This window comes from Ptychodera flava, chromosome 15, assembly GCF_041260155.1.
Source record: "Ptychodera flava strain L36383 chromosome 15, AS_Pfla_20210202, whole genome shotgun sequence".
NCBI classification, from domain to species: Eukaryota; Metazoa; Hemichordata; class Enteropneusta; family Ptychoderidae; genus Ptychodera; species Ptychodera flava.
Window position 1 is genome coordinate 14,313,549 of NC_091942.1, and position 22,952 is coordinate 14,336,500.

Sequence of the window (22,952 nt, forward strand, 5' to 3'; positions counted from 1 at the left end):
AATTGTAATTTTCATCAAAATTCAAGACAGGAACACTAAGGGATTTTTTTAGTTTGATAGGTATCATGATTTGGTAAAAATATCGTGAACTTCATTCTCTAAATGAAGGTATCTCACTATATAGCATGAGGCAGAAATGTTGACGCGCCTGTGTTATGGTATAACTCATGATCAACTGTGTACACCCCGAGTAGTAGTGCTTTCTCTTCATGGGGCCACAACTTGCCAATATTGGATGATTAACTAAACTTTTTAGAAAGAAATTAAGAACAAGACTAATCGATAATTTACGGCACATGACAACCGTTTTTGTTATCAAAAACCAAATGTGAAAGATTATATTTATAGCTTTAATAAGCTATAGTATTATACACCTACTGCCGTAACCTATGGGAGTTTGACCGTCCAATAACTTTCCGTATTTTGTATAGTACGCGGAGTCCCGAATACGGGAGACGCGCGACGCGCCTGTTTGACCTAGCGATTATCGGATGTAAACAAACTATTTACGTTGAGTTATAGATATAATAACAACTTCCACCAAAATGTATTCGTAGTATAAGGTTTAAAACACGCTAAACACAAAACTGAGTCTAAATGCAATCGATTTTTATTTTAAAAAACTTATTAAATTGAAAACATTCAGCGATGTTTGCTTGTACTGCACTGAAAATTAATTGGCTTCGTGCCAACGCAACAATCGCGCGCGTTTCACTCATATCGCGCGTGCCGCATCCCTCAAATTTTACCATAGAATTAGTTTATACGAACGATTAATGGAGCGAGGTGTATAATAATAGGGTTATACACAAAATACGGCCCTGTATGGACTCGGGCTCAGTGAGTGACGTATTGGACTCGCCTTCGGCTCGTCCAATACGTCACTCACTGAGCCCTCGTCCATACAGGGCCGTATTTTGTGAATAACCCTATAGTATGCATCATCGTTTTGTGAAAATTGAAGAACGAATTTTTCTAACATGAAAGAATCTTTAGACACTAGCCAGAATTGTTGATACGCCTCTGTAACGCCGAGTTATCTGCGTGTATGGCAGTCTGTAAGCCGTATACCAGTGCTCCGCTATTTCCTGGAGTGCGGATCATGATGTGTACCAACGGTTATGACTTATAGTAAAAGGATATGACTATTTCATGGCCCTACGCTGTTTAGAAATACCGGTATATACACTTTCACACACGATTCTTAACAAACCCGCGACAGATGTTTGCTTATTCCACGGTCCGATGAGAAAAGAAGAGAATCAACATATAAATTGTTGAATTTTCTGCTCAATTTTATTCGTATATTAGACATTCTTAAAAAAATGAACGTGGGGAAAGTCACTGCACAATTGTATAAATATGTAAATGCATAAGTTCTAGAAATAATGACATGTAAATCAACCTGAGTTGCTGAGAGTTTACGTTCCTTTCAAACCTACTAAATTCTCTCACCGTACAGAGCTCAAACCATTCATAGGCCGTATTTCAATCTGTGCACGATTTGCATAAAGAAAGCATTTTAGACAAGGAAGTCATGAGGTAAAATATGCTGGATAAATAAATTTAAAACAAATACTGTTTCAAAAATCCGTTCTTTCAAATCAGCTATCGGATATTATGGATGACAGTATTGGCTGCTGCTATTTCAGTAACATGCAACACATTTTGGCGCCGTGTCAAAGGCAACATGAACCGGAAGCCATACTGGATCGTTATGCTAAACAAAATGCTATGCACGTATGTGAAGTACATATTTTTGCTCGTTCTCAGTTTAGACAGAGTCAGGACAGACCGAGAGATGGCTCAGAATACATTACCTTTTGGTTTACTTTTAAAAGTCCACATATTTCATGTATAAATACACTTATTTCAACGTATAAATAAGTAGCACAATAATGTAATATAAGAACACGTACTTGATCAGCAAAAATCTAAAATCCCAATCTCACTCAGTAACCGTCTTAAGAAGTAGCACCACAATTCAAACGGAGATTTCCAGTTTTCGTAAACAATATCACCGCTATGAACCCTGTATTTTTCGGCGGTATAAACATCTCAAATAGATTTTAAAAATTACTGTTGCACGTTCTATTTAAAATTTAGCATTCTGCAATATATATACATATATTTACAACTTACGCCATACATCATCTTTAAGAAATAAAAATTATAGGTAAATTGCTCAAGTACATTGCTGAGGAGTCGCGGGCAAGTGTTTTCGATTGCCTGTACATCCCCTGACATGTGTAAGTACTGGGAAGCAGAGACCACACTCCCTCTACCCACATACAGAGTCACGTGAATTTCGCTTTCCAGAGATCAGGGTGAATCTCCGTTGGGCTTTCGAGGGGTAATCGATGGTTACAGGATTTCAGGACCGATTTGATATTTGTTTGGGCAAAACTGGCGAATGTAAGAACACATTAAACCTTTTTCCACTCTGGCAGACTGTGGAATAATATCGGTGGTATAGTACAGCTACGTTGCCAGCCCAGCTTCCGTTGCCATGCTATGAAATATTCCCTGAGATTTCAGTAAATTGCTAGGCGAGTCAAACTCTGCGACAGTTCCTTTGTCCAGCACGAGTACCCTGAAGGAAGAAGTAAGAAAAACCACAGCTTGTCAGGAATGCATGAGATTATATAATCTGCACTTGGTAAAAGGCCGTTTTCTGCGACGATTTTGTTAAAGATACATGGGAATATCTTGAGGATTAGGGTCATAGCTACCGTAATCGATCATCCTCTGATCATCATTTTAATGCTCTCTGAGTCGCTATAAATGACAACCCAACTTTTCTTTGAACAAGTCACCTTTTATTATCACATGGAAAACGAAATAAAAATTGTTCGTTGATTTTGAGAATGCTCATGCTCTTGCGTTGAAGTTGCCGGTCACGTAGGCAACACTATTTACGACTGAAATCACCATAAACAATCGACGATGCGGACACTTCTGAAAAACTGAACCAACCAACAATAAGATTCATACAGAAACTTCCGTTAAATTGAGCCAATCAACACTAGTCTTTCAGGAACTTCTGTAAAATTAAGCAATCAACAAAGGTCTTACCTGGTACTGTCCATGATTGTATTCAGCCGATGGGCAATAGTAAATATGGTACGGTCAGCAAACTGTGTGCGGATTGTGGCTTGTATCAGATCATCCGTTTCCAGATCCACGGCAGCAGTGGCTTCATCTAAGACCAAGATTCTACTTTTCCGCAGCAAGGCTCGAGCAAGGCAGATCAACTGACGCTGGCCCACGCTGAAATATAGGATGCACGAGGTCATGTCAGAGGAATTACACGCTGGTGTTGAAATGGGCGGTGTCTTGCAGAGAGTAACTATTTGGTATTAAAGTTTTGCCTTTTGCTTTACCAGAAACACACGCACGACTACGATTTCTATAATACAAGACGTATATCAATTGATACAGACAAACAGAGACTATATTCAGTTTTTGGGGTTTTCTGTAAAGTCAGAACAAACATGTAGTAAAAGTCATACCTAATGCTAAATCCAATATACTTTTATTGAAACCTATCTTGACAAAAATTGCTTGCGGTGTAATATTATTACAATAAGTGTCACTTGCCATTACACTGATTTGACTACTTTAAATATATTCGCGTAGAATAAATATTAGGCTCTAAGAAGAGAAGGGCACTCTAATCGTGAGAACATGTCTTGGTTATCAGAACCACAGAGTACCATGGACAGAGTGGCAACACTTGCATGCCTTTTGTTCCATGGTCGTCTCGGTAGATTATTGGCTTTTCATATTAAAATGAGCTTCAAAGGTGTTAAACTTTTTGGAGGCTTTGTTTGTGGTTGATAATTACACGAGATTATGCGAAACATACGACGAGATGGCATCGTACTGCCAGTCGCGTAGCAACCATAGTTACTTTGTGAGCTCTCAGGCCAGAAACACTGCTTCACGCCAATCAAAACATAACACGCCAGCAGTTTCATAAACATGTCCTTTCTTGACGCACGTGTAAAAGACGGTATGACTGACCGTAAACCATTGAGTAAAACCAGACAGTATCGATTAAAGACTTTCAAATTTGGTTCAAACACACTCATTATATATTCATAAAATATGAGAGGAATTTTTAAAACGGTAAAACCCACTTTCCTGAAGCTCAAAACACTCCGTTTTTGCCAGCACATCAATTCCGATCAGAACCACACGACAACAACAACACAAACTTTGTCGAACATACTTTCGCTTAACAATTGGTGAAAATCCGAAAATTACCGAAGGGTGCACGGTCGGCACTCTTCGGAAAAGAGAGCCAAGAGCTTCGTGAGGCGAGGCAAACATGGATTGCTTACGTAACCGCTTCACGCCTTAAACAATAGCTGTTGCCACTCTGACTATGATGTTACTCTGTGTCAGAACATACATTGTAGGTACAATCCAGCAACCTGACTGCGCTGCATCACTCGCATACGTTTGGCTGTGACCATTACTTACCTGAGATTTTCACCTCCTTCAGAGCACTCGTAGTCGAGTCCATCAGCAAGGCCTGATACAAAGTCAGACAGGTGGGACAACTCTAGAGCTTTCCAGACCTCCTCATTCGAGTACTGATCAAAGGGATCTAGATTCATCCGCAAAGACCCGGCAAACAGAACAGGGTCCTGTAATCGGATTAATGAAAGTGACATTTTAAGATTGGAGACGTTTTCGTCCTTGAATTTCTGAAATTTTTAAGCCTTAATCAGGGTTTAAATTGTCAAGAACATTGCAAAAGTACGTAAGACAGGTGTATTATATTATTATAAATAGATTCATATTTGATATATCTGATATTTAATATTCGATTCATATAGGAAATATCGACTATGATACCCTGTGATACGGCTATTATGACTATGATATGGTTAAGACTAGATAGGCTAAACAATACTATCATGGTTTATTTGATGTGACTTTGACGTGACAAATGTAATGTGCATCAGTTATAATTCCTAATGTCTGAAACAAGAGTGTAAAACTTCAACCAAAGCGTTTCTCTGACCTGCGGAATGATGGATAAACGAGATCTCAGGTCCTGCAGTCCAATCATGCTGATATCGACGCCGTCTATCACGATCGAACCACCCGCTGCTTCTATTATCCTGAACAGTGCCAGGGTAAGCGAGGATTTGCCAGCACCAGTGCGACCTACAATACCAATCTGGCAAAAAAGGGATAATATTAAAGTGAGATCTACGGCGATCAACGCTATTGGTGCTTCACCATAACACACCTCATCACGTGTTTAACTTTTCCATGTTATCGTTCACCACAATGACCGTGCAGGGATTGCAAAACGTGTAGAAGCAATACACGTATACAAACAAAAAGCGAATCCACTCTTGTTAGGCGACGTCGATCTGTCGCTTTCCATTCCAGTAAAAGATGGACATGTTAGGTTAATTTTTTCATTTTCGGAGCAAAAGTTTATCAATGCTATCAAGCAACGTCATAAAGTGATATAACGAATTGTGTAATATCACGACTTCAGTATTTTCATTTGCATTAACATGGCTTCCAGATAATATTAAACTCGTCTCGGTTTCACTTCTAACAATAAAGAGGTTTACGCATGTCATTGGAATTTGACCATTTTTAAATTGTTTTTAAGCTAAATTAACAAATTTGAAAATATGGGGGAGGGTCTAACAAAAGCGACAACTAGTCTTGAGTTTAAAGTTAAGATTCTTACTTTTTCACCAGGCTGTACTGAGAAGTTGATGTCCTTTATCACAAGGTCTAGACCCTCTCGGTAACGTGTACTGTAGTTTATGAAGTCAACTTTACCAGTCTCGGGCCAGTTTTCACTTGGTCTGTTATCTGGTACAATAGCTTCTGCCTGAAAACACATTGTAAAAACCATAGAGAGTCACAACGCGTAACGATGCACATTTATCAGGGCAAAGTTTCTTGTACATCACGTGTATGTCCCTTCCGACCCATTGGTACGAAAGGAAATCCAGTGACTCTTCTGCTCTTTGCAAAGGAGCTGTAGCCGACAAGTGATGCTACACTGTATTAATAGCAGTGTAATAGTGGTTTCCTGGTAGCTTTTGCCCAGTATAGGTATGGTTCGAATTTTGCAAACGGATTGTACTTATGGCTACTTTCAGAGTCGTAAATTGGTGGGGGCATGTATTGTAGACAATCTCAGAGTTGGATTACTCAATATGTAAAAATTTTGCCGGAATTGTTGTAAAATGGTTCAGAACAAGGACGCTACAAATGATTGCGGTATAAAGCTATCGAAAGCAAACACTCTGGGCGAAGATCAAATTGTTTGCCACCGTTCTGAAAGTTGTCAAAGATAAACCTGCATGGTCAAGGGTTGTTCTTTATCCCCCTCTCAAATTCAAATTCAGTGCCGTGGTGAAAAGACAATACGTCAAATTTTGGCAGTCATATTTGTTATGCTCTGCATATTTGTTATGCGCTGGTGCTTGTGCAATGAACTATGTGACTACTTCACATTCATAGCTAGCCAGCTTGATTCACAGTCGAATCAAATTTCCATGTATACGATTATCTATTCATCTGTGTTGACCTCGTACTCACCTCTGTTGGCACTTCGGAATATTCCTTAACCCTTTCCATGGAGATAAAATTGGTTTCCATCTCGCTTACTTCATTAACCATCCAGTGAAGGCAGTGTGATATCTGTAACAAGAAAGGGGAAAAATACGGATATAGTTCAAAAATTTCACAGAATTGTAGTAACTTGTTATAATCATATATCAAATGGAATACACGCGTCATATCATACTATGTGCCTTTCTAAACCTCTCGTAAAATACCTTGAAGACGGTGCGATCCCAGAACCTACGACTGGCACAGCAAAGGACTTTTGTCTAGCCAATCAGAACGATGTATCCCAACATTAATCTGGGGAGGGTTTAACTGTGTAATTCAGACAAGCCATACCGGTGTTCCCATTTTGAACCTATTAAGGTCACTAGAGTTCTGATAATTTTCAGTCCATAATGACAATCTTATCTGATACTGACTTGAACATTCTTAATTATTATGGATACATATAAGCGATCTTTTTTGATTTGTGTATTTTGTTACTGTTGATTTTATGATTTTTTTGTTTGAAATGGATCAAGTGATATCAACATTGTTTTGTAAGGGGAACTAATCGTTAAAATCAAAAATCCAAGGCGCCGCCTGTGGCATGTTGGTGAAATGTACCTACCCCCATGGCATTGGTTATAGACAGGGCGACTATTCCACCACTTAGGTAATCTCTGGCCATCACAGCAAACAAAGCACCAAAGAACACCACGCCGTTTCCAAGTAACTGAAGACGCAAGGCCTTCCATCTGCACAAAAGATGACATAAAATTGAATTTACAAATATATTACCTCAGGCACTGTTGACGGCAACTCGAACTGATATCGCAGAAAGTTTCCCTCTGTATAAAGTACCCAAAGAAGTTTTACTGCAAATGTTTGGTTCATTTGCGTTTTTCATCATCAGTGATCAATTTCAGAATGTGGATGTATTTGCTGAATAATTTGACAAGACAGTTAATAAACATTAATAAATGGAGATATTTAGGCTTAAATCATTTTACGTGATTCATTATTAACGTACTTGTGAGAGCAGATGTTTGCGTAGTTCATGACTTGATGGTCGTCAATCTTTCTCTCGTTGTCGCTGATGAACCTCTCCTGTTGGCCGTACGCTCGGATTGTACTCACTCCGATGACACTCTCGGAACAGTGGGAGAAGATAGGTGAGCGAGCCACTGACTCCAAGCGCCGCAGCTGTCGCGATGTGGCGATGAAAATCCTCTGTCGAAAGGGAAGAAGTTGAGAAGATTGCTGTCAGGCGAAACACATTTCATATAACATGGTATTAGGGGCAGTTGCCGCCACCCTGCTCTTTAGTACCAATATATATTGCTTTGTCAATTACGACGAACCATTTGAATCACCATTATTTCGGAAAAGGAAAAAATCGATTTCAATGGGATTCAATGTTTTGTAGGAAACTTAATCAAACTTTAAACTACATTATCTCGGATAGTATTTATCCAATTCTCTTCATAAAAGAGTGAGAGAAGTTATCTGTTACTTGCGTAGAGACATCACTGAGGGCGCCTCACATAGAGAAAGGTGTGAAAACTTTTGTTATTGACACAATAATATGGGAGACAGAAATTATCCGAAAAATTGTGTTTCGAAGTCATTGCCATTGAGTTAGCCAAAATTGGCAATCCACATAAATATGATTAGCTTCGAGATCGAAAAGGTATAGCCAGGGGTCTGGCGCATCTTGAAAAGTAAATTTGCCTGTAGTGTACCTGCAAAAGAACATATGCCACCGCAACTGGTATGACGACCACTGCAAACATCGGCGTGTTGATGGATACCACCAGGGCCGATGTACCAGTCGCCAGGACGGATGCCCAGGTTCCCATACAGATATGCGAGAGTCTCGTATCGATGGTGCCGATGTCCTTGGCGAAGCGGTTCACCACTCGTCCGAGCGGTGTGACGTCGAAGAATGACATGGGACAACGCAGAATGTTCTTCAGCATTTTCATGTGGAGAAACGTGGATGACTTTAGTGTTGCTCTTGCGATCATGAATGATGTTATCAACTGCAACGTGCCTGGAAAAAAAATCACGAACGCAAATGTCAATAAACACGCAACGACACGGCAATCCTCAAGTGGGTTCAATGTACGCTAGAGACGAACAAGTCTCACTTTGTTAAATTGTCTGACAAGCCTTTGCTTCTCTGTTGATATGTTTACGTTACAATAAGCTAGGATATTGCCAAATAATACAAAAGCCTTGCCTACATTTTTGTTTATTTTGCTTCATGCTATCGGCTTTTCACAAAAAATTTCCTTTCGTGGAAAATATTCAATGCAGTTTGAACTGAACAAATTTTATGCCATGAGTTTTGTGTTATCTATCTATCTATCTATCTATCTATCTGTCTGTCTATCTATCTATCTATCTAGTTCCTGTCTGTCTTTCTGTCTACCTATCTATATAGCAACCCTTCCATTCACCCATCGTTGCATCCCTCTATCAATCCATCCACCCGTTTCTTTAAACAATACCAACATGCATACAGAGTCAAAACATAAAATATATATATAATCCCAATGCCATACCGTCCGTCATAGCTAAAAGGCCGTAAACACCGAGGTACTTGTCACGAACACTGAGATCCTGCGTTCCATTGACGGATGGTTCCTCGCTCCATCGGGTCAACCAGAAGTCCGATGTGACGTCGACCACTTTCCATACCACGTGCATGCAGCATAGCATGAAGGGCAGGCACACGCCCATGGACTTGAGATACGTCAAAATAACGGATAGCGACACCTGCATGTACAGAGAGAGTCAAAACATTCGGGTATTAGGTATAAAGACACGAAGCACTGAACAGAGAGGGTATGCTTTCAGTATAGCCTGTACGTACCATGCTGATACAGATTGGGAACTACATATGCATCCATTGTACAAACATGCGAGATTACAAGTACACATAGGAGATGATCAATCGAACAATCAATGATCAATGTTCACATTTTTATATCAAAATGCTGTTTTTTCTTCCAATGAGCATTGCGACTATTTTTTAGGTAGAGACTATGAAAAGTAAGTTAAACGTATACTTCTTCGCCGTTTCTGACGTTTCTCTGCTGTTGTAAGCTGTTGTAACAATATTGTACTGCCATTGGGTACGGAATTGGTGTAGTACGTCTCTCTGCAAGGCACAGTATACGATTTCAAACAACCTAGAAAGCAGGCTGGATCATACTTACCCTGCCAGTTTCTGATTTCTCTTCTTCTATGAGTTTCTTTTTCTCCTCGTCCTCTGCGTCACACTTGTTCGACCGCGATTTCTCTTTCTCTTCGCTGTGCTTGTTGAATGTTGCCGCGTCCGTCTCGCTGTCACGGCCTGCTATCCTGCTAAATACAAGCACTGCCATCGGTGACTGAGCTCTTTGAATTATATTTTTCAGCTAAATTATTTTCGACTGTCAAGTTATATGTAGCCGCCGCCAGTGAGTTAACAAATTGAAAAACTGTGAACGATCGATCAAATCCATCTCCAAGGATTGAAACAGTGATATTTTCAGGAGACTTAATAACGAGAATCAAAAACATCTCTCCGACGATTGGATGGTATGTTTTTCTAAGCAAAATGCAAATGGGGCATTAACAACCGTGCCTAATGAAACGGCGAGCCTTCCCCAACCCAAATAGTTGAAATTAAGACATTTTACTTACGATTTGTGTTTCTGTTTAGTTTGTCCACCGTCTTTGTCAACTGATCCAGTAGATGGGGTTTTGTCGTCTAATAAGGTGAAAATAGAAATGTATGCATCAGTATCGATCAATAATTCCATGATTAGTCAGGTTTGTTATACTCATATATATCCAACAAACGACAGCCACGGTCTTGACACATCCCGAACAATTTTAGTAGACTCGTATTTGCCAACGGGTCTTGGGTCAACTGAGTACATTACAGTTCGCAAATGATTAAAAGCAAACGGTTTAGGTCCATTGTCAAAAAACAAAGGTAACACACCTTCATTGCTCTCACCGGCATCAGCGCTGTAGCTACGCAAGAATTCTGCGAAAGCACCATTCCGATCTAAGAGTTCCTGGAAGGAACCCGTTTCTGTGATTCTGCCTCCAACCATCACGATGATTTTGTCCACACGTGGCAGGAAAGTTATGCCATGGGTTACCAAGATTCGTGTCTGTCGGGTAATGGAAATCATAGATTGTTACACACAAATATCTAGTGCAACCGATCCTGGAGTCTAGATATGTTGCACTCTTTGAGTTTATGCATGGTCAATTCTTTAAAGTTAGCCGAACATTTATTTATCAAAATTAAACCCATCGTGTGAAGACAGGATCTCTCCGATGTAACAACTTTGAGCATCTTGTGAGTAAACTCCACGAACGAAAAAAATCATTCATAACATTTCGGAAAACATGACGAAAGTTTGAAGTAATTTATACCCGACCCGTACTTCATTTCAAAAGCCTATCTTAAAGGGGCAGTCCTTAATCCATGGTTCTCGCATTAGTCCTCGTTGACAATGAGTATTTACATGATATTTACCCTTTGTTTTCCATGGAAATGTTTATCAAATCAGTTAATTTGCTTTCAGATAAAACTGATAAACAACTTTCTCCCGAGCTTTAATACATTGTCTGATATTAAAGTAACAAAGTGTGGAAATTTTCATTTCTCCATTTCATTCATAAGCAAGAAACCCTGCCGATTAATGTAAGGTATTTTTCAGGACAACGTTAACAGTAGATTCCAAACAACCGGTAAAGACCAATGGATGAATTTTGCTGCTACACACCTTGTTCTTGAGTAGGCCATCTGGACCTAACACATTATCAAAGATGTGTTTGCCAACATGAGCATCTACAGCACTCAGAGGATCATCTAAAAAATACACATCAGAATTGGAGTAGACTGCCCGTGCTAGACTTACACGTTGCTTCTGTCCTCCACTCAAGTTGATACCCTGTGAAAAGATGGAATATGGAAATTCAAGTCAGGTACCAGGCTAGTTTTCAACCAAGACAGAATGCGCCTTGATCGGAGACAGATATTCGAATTCAAAATCTTGTAATTCTCCATTAATTTAGTCCTTCAGCTCATTAGGATTCATTTTACCAGTTGTTCAAATAATTTGGTTTGTTCCAACTGTCACAGCCGTATTTAGAGATGGCGAAAATTCAATTTTAAATTGCCAATATTGGTGAACTTTAAATTGGTAAATTTGAGAAAATTCGCTGATTAACTACCACTTTTTTTTCTCTGGACGCAGTGGACTGTGCACTACTGTTGCACTCATATGTATCATAAAGGCTAGAGCAAAACTCACCTTTTCACCGATTTCAGTCGAGTTTCCACCTGGCAACATCCTGAGGTCTGGTCCAAGAGCACAGGCTTCCACGACATCGTCGTATTTCTCGACATCCAGTTGGTGTCCGAATGCGATGTTTTCCCGCAACGTGGCATTCTGTATCCATGCCTGCTGTGGAACATATGCAACGGACCCCTGGGTAAAACAAAATGCCAAACAAGATGTTATGATCAAAAATCTTGATGACAACAGGACAAAGTTGTTGCACAAGATGTGAGACAAAACCACTTTAAATTACAAAAGATTCAAGAAGTTTACTGTCACCAGGGAACCAGAATAAGTGAGCATACTTGTAACAAATGAACGTGTACATTTCATCAGCATTGTCACGCCCCGATCACCAAATATGGATATACTAATTAGAATAAATGAATATTCACAAGCACATGCAAGAATATTCATTTATTCTAAGTAGTACTTCGAATCCATATTTAGTGATCAGGGGGAGCGATTGCACGATAGGGAAATGAGAGCACTTAATGTAATAATTTGTCAGACAATGTCATTTGACGGGTGAAAAATTTAACAGACCTTCAAAGACACCTGTCCTTCCTGCTTTTCCATGTCACCCAGGAACGCTGATATCAGTGAGGATTTCCCGGCTCCAACATGTCCTACCACAGCGACTATGGATCCTTCGTCTATATCCAAATCAATACTATGGAATAATAAGAAACACAAAAGACGTCAACGACGGTTTACCACGTGATGAAATAAAGCTTCGATTCACTGGATAACCTGAAGAGTATGGAAGTCCTGACTACAGCCAAATTTACGATGAACACTTTGACTCTAACTCTCAACGTCCTGTAAGAAAAGTTGGACTGTCAAAAGATGCTGACTTACTCTTTCAAGGTTGGCTCCTCTTTCTTGCCCCAGCTGAAGACGCCTCTTTGCACCGTGATTGCTTTGCCTAAAATGGAAAAGGTGAAAAATGAAATTAATGGCATGCGTTCTAGATATGGAGAGTATGAATCCGAACAAAATATATGAAACCCCGTTGAGAGCACATATGATAGTATTTTAGACAAACTTTTATACTCGCTAATGCATCCAAAATGTTTTTGTAATCATTATCTGCCGTGTGCTTTAAAGCGTCGGTTTTTCTGGTCGGTCAGAGACCAAAAATTTTGTTGGAAGTTGGCAAGCACCTAAAAAAAACTACAATCAGTGCAGTGATGGCGCTCTGAGAAAACTAACCATGCTCGGCACATCAGACAAATGTACAGTATTGCGCATTGTGGTGAAGCCAGCAGTACTGAGTAGGTAGTAGGGATTGTGACGTCATCGTCAGTCTATATCAGAGCGATGTCGACTATGTGCTATATGCACTTTGAGAGCAAACATTCAACGCAACAGTCCCTTTCACAATAATTTGAGAGAGAGAGAGAGAGAGAGAGAGAGAGAGAATGAGAGAGAGAGAGAGACTGGCCCGTTACCTTCTTTGTTACTGCGTACGACATTACTTGGATCCAAATCCTTATTCTTAAGGAATTTCTGAATGCGATTCAAAGATACGTGTGTCTGAAATCAACGGAACAATATCAAGTTAATGGTAACGCTAGCGTGCAGAACCATACATTGAAGCAATAGATAACTGTGTTGTGAATAGGATATATTTAGATTTGTTTGTCAACATAAAAGACATCGCGAAACAGTACTTTTAATATAAATTTAAAGCGTCGTTTGAAGATTGCACCTATCAGGACACAATAAAATCTCATATTCCTTTCCCTAAAGTATCTTGAATTACACAGTACAAGTCTTGCAAATGCAATGTATGGTTTGCTCTGTGCTGACAAATGAATTCAAGTCCACACTAATTTCTGAGTTGATATTTTGAACACTGAGCAGTTCGACATAATTTTGGGAGATGGAAAAAGACCTGCATTTTAGATACAAAACAATCCATAAATAATCAAAATGATACAGCTGATGGAATCCTAAAGAAGAGGAATAACGAACTGTTTTCCAGAAAAAGTGAAATGGTTTTTTTTTTCAAAATTTATAGCCATTGTGTTTTGAAAAGGAAGGCCAGCTGTAAAGATACTCACCTCAACCAAGCCTCTGATTACAAATGGCAACGAATTAAGCGGAAAACGGAGAATATGGAATAGTGACATGGACACAAAGACTTTCTCTGCGTCCAGTACGTTGTCTGCGCTGATGCTGACGTATACTCCAAACGTTGCCAGGGAAACCTGTAAAGGGCGGGAAAATAAGTCGCATTTAACCTTTCATTGCACCATATTACGATTGTACTACAAGCTTGACTTGAAGAAACATTTCCAAATGCTAATATTTTAATTATAGCTAAGGTTTAAGGACGGTCTTTAACACGGTGAAATGGCTTTATTCGCCAACATTTGTTTGTAACACGGGTTGTTTAGATTACTGTCCAATGAATAAACCGTTTATTTTAATGTTTGATTAATTGTGAGTATGTTAGCTCCGATTTGTACATAATATCTTTCACGATAACTGCTCATTACCACTCCGATTGCCTTCTTCTTAATTCGATTATTTTCTATTCCATTGTTTGTAAATACAAAGTCTGCTTAATTTGTGGACGCAACTGGTTAATCAGAAAATCCAAAGCACTGTATAAAGTTATGAACCTTCAAGGGAAGCTGATATAGCTACATTGAAGACAAAAAGATAGGTGAGATATTAGGTAACACTTACAAAGGCTGGTGCACAGTGCCATAGGAGATGGGTGACAGCGTACATATTAGAAGTTGATTTCATAATTTTCAGTTCTTTATCACGAATGCCCAGAATTTTCTTCATGAAGGACTCTTCCCAGGCATAGAGTTTCAATATCTTGATGCCGTTGAGGATTTCATTCATGAGTTTGATCCGGGAGTCCTTGTGTTCCATTTTCTGCTTCTGCACATTCAAGTAAAAGAACGTCGCATTTTGAACGTTTGGAGTGATGAAAAAGTTACGCTGAGAGTATGCATGGTCAAGTGCATACTCTAAAAATAGCATCATTCGGAAATCTTTGAAAACGAGACCCACAAACGAGAATGCTAGCAAGTGCTTGGACGGGAAAATGTGTTGTATCCGATCGCGACCTATGGTCTCCGAGCGGGACAACCTAAGCAAAATGACCTGTACTATCAGTGTCTCTGTATTGCACTTCAACATTTTAAACAATGGCTTTTGGTGCGATTAATGCTTAGCATTCTTTCTGTAGAATATTGACATAAATCTTCTATCTTGAGGACTTGCTGTCGATCTGTCTTACCAAGTCTGTAGAAATAATAGGCATGACGTGTATGACACCGACACGCGAACAACAAATTCTCACGATTTTGTAAGTATACGAATTCTCACGATTTTGTAATTATACATGATAGGAATACCAAGCGTCGAAATGTTCCGTATTAGATTTTGTCAGAGATTCATTTACCTCCATTCCTTTAGTCTTTTTCGCGATGACTCCATTTATCGGTATCATCAGCAGCAGGACGGCCAGTCCTGCTAAAACTGAAGGTCCCAGGGTCTGCCACAGGAAGTAGAGGGAGAGAATGAGCTGTAGGGGTGAAGACCACACCATGTTAATGTACGTGCACACATCCATCAAACGCTGGGCATCTTCCGCCATGACGTTCACAATCTCTCCCACGGTGGACGATTTACGTGCATCGTTGGTCAAAGTCAATGTCTGCCGAAGAAAAAAAAAAACACGAGTAACGTATGCAATTATCGAACTGGCGCTGCAGGGCTTCATAAAAAGAATATGTATTTGTTTGGAGATCCAGCAACTCTAAAACGTCGTTTGTACAAATTTAAGTTTCGTGGTCAAGAATGAAAACTGTCTTCAAAGATGTGTCAAGGTGTAAAGACGGTGTTTCTCATACGTAGGTAAACTAAACATTCAACATATTGACATTACAGATGCATTGATAGTCTTATACTACTGGCAATATAGATTGTTATACTGTAGGGGTATGCCATATATTATAACCCTGGGTAAGTTATGAAAGCGAGAAGGTGCATTGAACAGTACGCAACTAAATAGCATAATTATACGTACTGTGTAGACCAATCAAACTAAGAGGTGTGCAACTGTCATAAAATGTAGAACAGATCTTGTCCCTCACCTTGCGATAAACAGCAGACATCGTGGCTGTACGAATTCTCATGCCCACTTTGATGCACGTGTGGTGATGATGGTGGCCGAGGATACAGTGCAGCATGCCTCTACAAAACATTAATGCCACGCACACGTAACCCTGCCAGGGGTCCGTACTGTCGTCCGTTGAAAAGCTGATCAACGACCTGGACAGAAACAGCCGCAGAAAGGAAAAGAAGAAAAAGTGAGATGGAAGAGGAGTTGTCGAATGGATGGGTTAAAATTGAAAATAAAAACACCATTTCATCTACAGCTTTTGTTGCATCATTCCGAAACCTCTTCTACAAGGGGAAATGACATAGGGCCACAACCTTATTTTGAACACCGTTCTTCTTACTGTGTCGGTGTGCCCATAGTAATAGATCCCAAAGCAAGATATCTGGTACCAAAAATCGCCATTTTGTTGTCTACACGACAACTTACTTTATTCCTACCCTTAGTATTCCATTTATACTTACTTTAAGAGGAAGGGGTCGACGAAAATGATAAGATCTTCCAAGAACCTGAAGAATATTGCCAATAGGAAAGTGCCACCGAACGCACGTATCACGGCTCGTAGTAGTGACGACTGCGGCCCGTCTGCTGTTAGCTCTTGGTCTTTGATCACTGGTTCTCCATCACAGCTGTCTTTGTCATGTCTGAGATTTTCAGACTTCTGGCTCAATCTTGCGTGACTTATAAGTTGTTCCTTGGTTTCGTCACAATCCTCTCTGCTGGTTTGTCCAGTGTACGCCCTATCAAGTACCAAAAAAGAAAAAAACACAGAAGAGTGAGGAGGCAAACAAATGATAACAATATTGCCACGGAACTTCAAAAATTCCCCTCAGATGATGAGCGTTTTAAAATGTACATTCAATTGTGCTTATCTCATACACTCACTGAGAGTTCAAATTTACAACAGAACGTTGAGAATTGTTTAGTATACAAGATGAAACACATCTCTCACCTGCATTTTTCTTTCGCCCATTCTTTTTTAAACTTTGGGTAGACGGAAGCTGCCGTGTCACAAGGAATCGGTGACCACAGGTCCTCCTTTTCAAGGGGTTTCTCGTATCCAAGCAAAATCAGTCTGGAAATGTGGGAATGATACAGTCATTCAGGATGGTCATGTGTCCCATGAAAAAATCTCCACAGGAATACTGTTTTCATCAATTGAAAACGACAGAAATCGAGATAGACAGGATAACAACGAAGTGGAACATTGTTCCAGTTGTTCTGTTGAATGATATTCACTAAGTCTGTCTATTTCGGAATTGTCATTTTGTTGTTCTATTAATGCAAAGTCTAGGCCTTATCTTGAAATTGGCATCGATAACGACGTTTGAAAGCACTTCATACAGGGTCCGTCGTTCCTAATGCCCGCCCAAGATTTACATTTCAATCATCTATGATTAATCCTTGCTGTGACTGATTTCGTTTCAAAACTCCTAATGTTATCAATAACAAGACCACAGACAACATAAATGATATCCCGATCCGGCAGAAATGATGGCACAAGCACGACTAGGAAACATGAAAATCGACTCACCCATAAAACCAGGAGAATGTAATCTTTGACAGAAGCGATGCAGACGCCTCGGGACAAATGTTCTATAATAATAATAATGGAAAAGGTATGGATTAAAATGTGAAAAAATAGCACAAAACACATATCATACCAAAATACTGATTGCGCCAATACAGTGATCTGAATAGTTGAGGCGTGAAAACAACATGTGCTGTATTCTCGATATAATATTTTAAAAATATTTTCATTTTGGTACTCTTAGTTCCAATCAAAATGCAGTAAGCACAGCGCCATCATGACAGTTTCGCTAATTGTTAGAGAACACAAATGGAAAGAGAGCGACCAGTCGCCAGTATTACTAGGCAGTGCTGGCTCTCAAAGATAAATTTCGCGTTAATCTTTTCGTTCTTGTTTCCAAACAATAAAACGTTGACATATAATTCTCAACTTACCGAATCAATGGCTTCATTAGCATTGGGAGATGATGGGTTGTCAGACACAAAGGACAATATCAACATCGCAGCCATCGGAATGTAGTACAGACAATGTGTCACTGTAGACGTGGGATCAGCATTCCCCTAAAAATGAGATTGAAGTTTTAAAAAATCACCTGAGGTGTTATACTCAAAAATTTGCAAGTTGCTTCAGCTGATATCGTGAGTCTGGTCTTTATGACTATTTTTTCGAGCTCAACTTCTAGCTTACCTTTATCAACGATGGTAACATGATGACTTATGCCTGCATGTCCTACACATGTGAGATGTGCGCAAACTTTACAAAATTTGTACATAGTCATGCATGCCTTGCTCATTTTGCGTCTTCTAGCGAGCTCAGTTCAGTTAAAATCCTCCGATAAGGAATGCGCACGCACACCCCCTCAGTTCTTTGCAGTCAAAATGGATACAAAATTCCCCTTCATTACACAAATCCTGCATAAAATATCTCACACACGAAATAGACCGGTTCTCTGTCTGTCAATGAGTCAGTCCTAACAACATGTTCACCTACCGGACTGACAGCTTGAATAACATCATATCTGACCGGAATCATACAGAGCATCGCCGCTAGGAGCCAGAAGACGAACAAGGCACCAGGTGAGCGGTCATCTTTACGCAGTTTCAGCCGAGCAAGAGCAAACACAAACAACTATAAAAGAAATTAATCAACAATATTATTACCATCATCACCGAATGCAAGAAAAATGTGATGAGAAATATTGTCTTGATAATCAAGAATGGGAAATATTTTCAGCTGGATAGTTGCATGGTGATAAATGTGTTTGTTGGTGTTTTCCTTTTCACCTTAACAAGTGTTATATATTTTATACCAAGATTAGTTTCAGCGTCAGTTGCAACTTTTCTACCGAAAAGTTGTTCTACAAGCAGAACGGCCTTGCTGTTAGAAGTTCTTCTTTATCTCATATACTTAATGAATAGCTCGTAGTTTGGTGTTTTTTTTCTATTTTTCTTTGACACTGTCAAGAACGATACCCATAACCAATTGACTGGCATATTAATGTATGCATGTCTGCTAAAATTTAATGTAGTTTCCTACCGTGGTGACACTGAGAACACCATGAGTGATTATGTCAAACACTGGTACATGGTGACCTTTGACATAATTGTTGAACATGGACTTGATCAAACTTACAATTGGTAGCGTCAGCAACAAAGCGAGACAAATCTGGGGTGGGGAAAATAAATAAATAAAAAATAATATCGTATCCAAGATAGGACAGTTACGACAGACGATCTGAGTAACACACCCACACACACACATCCATATATATATATATATATATATATATATATATATATATATATATATATATATATATATATATATATATATATACATACATATGGCAATTTAACTACAGACAATAATGAAAATGGAGTCCATAAAAAGACAACTAACAGTGGTTTAACGAATTCACATGGTCGACCATAAAGTTTCAGCACATTGTCAGTTTTATCGCTGTCATGACGTATAAATATTTGCAAATGAGAAGTAGACTCATCTTGGAACTAAGCACATATTTTCATTTAAGCTGAGTTATCTAGAGATATATTCTGTCAAAATACAGATGAGAACAGTGATGTACCGTCTTAGCGTTGTGAAGACGTGACGTTTTAATCTGCCGTTGACTGCATTTCTTCATGTTGTAAATGTGGACTGGAACTGCAAGGCACAGGTAAGCGTACGGTATTCCTACAAGAACTGATCGCTGAAAGTCCGCCGTCGGATCTGAAGACAGAGCTGCTGGCAATGTAACATTCAGCGAGGCTTGGTCCTGTGATAAAAATGCACAGGTAAATTGTTGACTGTACAACTGTAAAACGTTTTCTTGAAAGACTTGTAGGTGAAATTATGTCACAAATTAATGTCACTACCTGATTTCACAGCAGCTGCTGTATCTGCAGTTCTCAGGCAGCAAGTTTGAGTGTGTCTGTTCTTAGCACTTGAGTTACAGACTCCCCTCTTGACTATGTATCTAAAACAATATAAATGTGACTGTACTGGAAGTTTTACACGTTTACTTATCGCTCAGAGTCAACTGACGGTGAAAGTTCGAAGTAGCAGCGATTTCAGAAAAAAGTTGTCTGACCGCTGATAGAAACACTTGGAGGGACTGTGATAGAAAATACATGTCTTTATTGAAAATATCACAGATATCATTAAAGGTTTCATCAGAAGGAGGGTATGGAATTCGTGTTCTGTATGGACATACAGAGCACGAATCCCCCTGTCACAGGTGGGTGCACTCTCTGTAGCCCTGAGCCTGACTACAGTAGCTTTGTTTATAGCCATCGTTATAGCCATCGTTTACATAACAATTGATTACAAAGTCAACTCCATTTCCAGACTTGGCCAAGGTAAGATGTCTGTACTGAAATCATTAATAACTATTTAAGATGACGGATATCGGTACATGAATAAAAAGCTGTTTGTCTCCTTTAGAGGGTTATTTCAGTCGAGAGAACAAAAACGACAGGTATGGACGTAAGTCCACCGGTGATATTCATAATGGAGAAAGTAAACGTGCAAACCCCTACAAAGGTGGCGCAGTTCCACAGCCCAAGGGCTTTCCCTGGTCCGATCGATACATATTTGTGCGATCTAGTTTCCCCTCGACCAGCTCAGCAACTGAAATCTGGCGGGCACATGTAGGGAACTGTGCTGTTTTCGGAAATAAAGCTAAGTTTCGCACATTTGTCAAACGTCCTAAAGCTTTTCAACTTTTAGGGCATTGCACTCTCCGTCAGTGGACAGGCGATGGTCAGTTTTGCGGGTTCCGACAACGCAGGTGCTACACGTGAAAATAGCGCCGCCAGTGAATCAATGGCCACATGCACAATGGGACCAAAAAACATAGAGTCCCATGCCACGGTGAACAGCTAGAACAGTGATCTACGAGTGATCGGTCTCCGCGAGGCAACTGACGATAACAATAATTTCTAACAGTAAAAGGGGGCAGGAATTCATTTCGATGAAAAAGTCCAAGAATCAGTGCTATGTTATAAATATCTTATATCTTTCAAGAATCTGAAGAAATTTATCTGTCGCCAGATGTCCAATTTTACACTGAAAAAAATTGTCTGTACCAAAACGTGAAGATCAAAATCTGACCACATGAGTCCTCGTTAATCATTTTACCAATAACCATCATTCAGACAGCTGATATAACAGTGATGATTTTTCTCTCAACTGTAATTGTATACGTAATCAACAAGGTTCTCCTATCCACAGAACGTTCAACCTGACCGACCATTTCTCTTGTGTATCACTCCTTCCCTTCAAGGAGCGGCAATTAAATGTGGAATCTTATACATATAGATCAAAATTTACACAGAGTGGACCGGTCAGTCCGACCTGTATTTTTTTCTTCAAAATATTGTCGGTTTTGTTGTATAAACTCAACTTAAAATAATGAAGGCTCAACTTACCCATCCAGGACCATCACAGAAGTTCCCGAAAGCCATGAGTGGTATGTCGAGTCTAGAATGAGCATACCTTTACCATTTCAGGGCCATATAAACTGTCGGACTGTCACGTGACACCACCATCTTCGTTACGTAATGCGGTTCTTCCCCTGCTTGTCAGCAGTTTTTTTTAACATCCATGATGTTGTATGAATCACACCTTCTAGAATGTGCCGATCACGGTCAGTGCGGCTGAAAGAAATCGTTCAACGCATTGTCTGAGAATTCCCTCTGCTCTGTTATCCCTTTCTGTGCTGCTTTATTATCGTTTAATCAAAAACTTGCCCATTTTTTGCTGAAACCCAATTCTACCGGCTAAATCTGCGCTGTACTGTACGCCATCACTACAGCCAACAAAACGTTAACCATTATTTGCCATGATGTATTTGTTGTTTGACAATGGCTTTGTAAAATCAGTGTTGACAAAGTTACAAGGGGTAGTCCCCTCTCACATGCCGGGTACCTTCGGTTTTGCAGACCATAAATAGGTGGCACAAATAATATTGCCGCACATGACGGTGTACACCTGATATCATTTTCAACAAACCAAATATATCATTATTTTTCTACATATACTGATGGAGACAGAACACAAATTGACTTTAGAGATGATGTTTGAATCGAGCAAATAAAAATTATATAAGCGCTCCGTCCGAGACTTGTCATCGAAGAAATGGTAGATAATAAAATGTGAAACGGTGATCTAGTGACCGCTTTGAATAACCGAGAAATTGAATGAATTGATGAATGTCCTACAGTTAAATCAGTTAAAATTTCAAACTACAGAAAAATACAGGCATAAGCAAGTCATTTGAAGAAACCATGTTTAATTTTGTCCAACCGGTCGTACAATCAGCACACCACCAACATTGGGAGAATAAGTTGACATAGAGAATTCACGGAAGAATGGTGAGATCGACATTTATTCACTGTGGTATAAAATATTGCAAAAGATCCTTTGTATGATGATCGTCCCGTTGCGATGAAATGATGAAGAATTCGATACCAGGCTACGGCCAATAATGTGGTGTCCTTGAAAAAAGGCACGTTCATTGCGTCTCCATTACAGCACAGGAGGGACTGTGATTACAGTAATGGGCACCTCATCACGTTTAATGGGTGTAGAACTGATGAAAAAAGATGGAAAATAAGGTTTTCAGCTAATGATAATTTTCTGATAATTCAGGAAAAGAAAAAAGATAATGAACTAAAGCAGAATCGTAGATGTAGACCATATAGTTCTAGGATCCATGGTGCAAACCATGGTGCCTTCAAGATGCAATGACCAAAAGAAACATTGCCGCATATAAGCATAGACCCTAGGGTCTGTGATAAAAGCGATGAGTTATGGCTCT

The 22,952-nt window shown here is 39.5% G+C and overlaps 1 protein-coding gene across 1 annotated transcript; it reads right to left on the bottom strand.

Annotated features, from left to right (window-relative positions):
• Positions 1–994: 994 nt before the first annotated feature.
• On the bottom strand, positions 995–21,708 carry LOC139152255 (multidrug resistance-associated protein 1-like). The gene is made up of 30 exons (XM_070725397.1): positions 21,562–21,708; positions 19,719–19,907; positions 19,169–19,297; positions 18,623–18,760; positions 18,067–18,192; positions 17,636–17,697; positions 17,054–17,176; positions 16,566–16,841; positions 16,076–16,253; positions 15,382–15,636; positions 14,652–14,855; positions 14,021–14,167; positions 13,406–13,490; positions 12,813–12,879; positions 12,498–12,624; positions 11,925–12,101; positions 11,394–11,561; positions 10,598–10,772; positions 10,294–10,360; positions 9,825–10,005; positions 9,168–9,381; positions 8,343–8,653; positions 7,631–7,830; positions 7,229–7,355; positions 6,589–6,690; positions 5,726–5,872; positions 5,036–5,194; positions 4,489–4,655; positions 3,076–3,270; positions 995–2,593 (listed from the first exon to the last, which is right to left on the bottom strand). Exons 1-30 carry the CDS (start codon positions 21,595–21,597, stop codon positions 2,482–2,484), a joined length of 4,644 nt encoding a protein of 1,547 aa, XP_070581498.1. The 5' UTR covers positions 21,598–21,708; the 3' UTR covers positions 995–2,481.
• Positions 21,709–22,952: the final 1,244 nt, after the last annotated feature.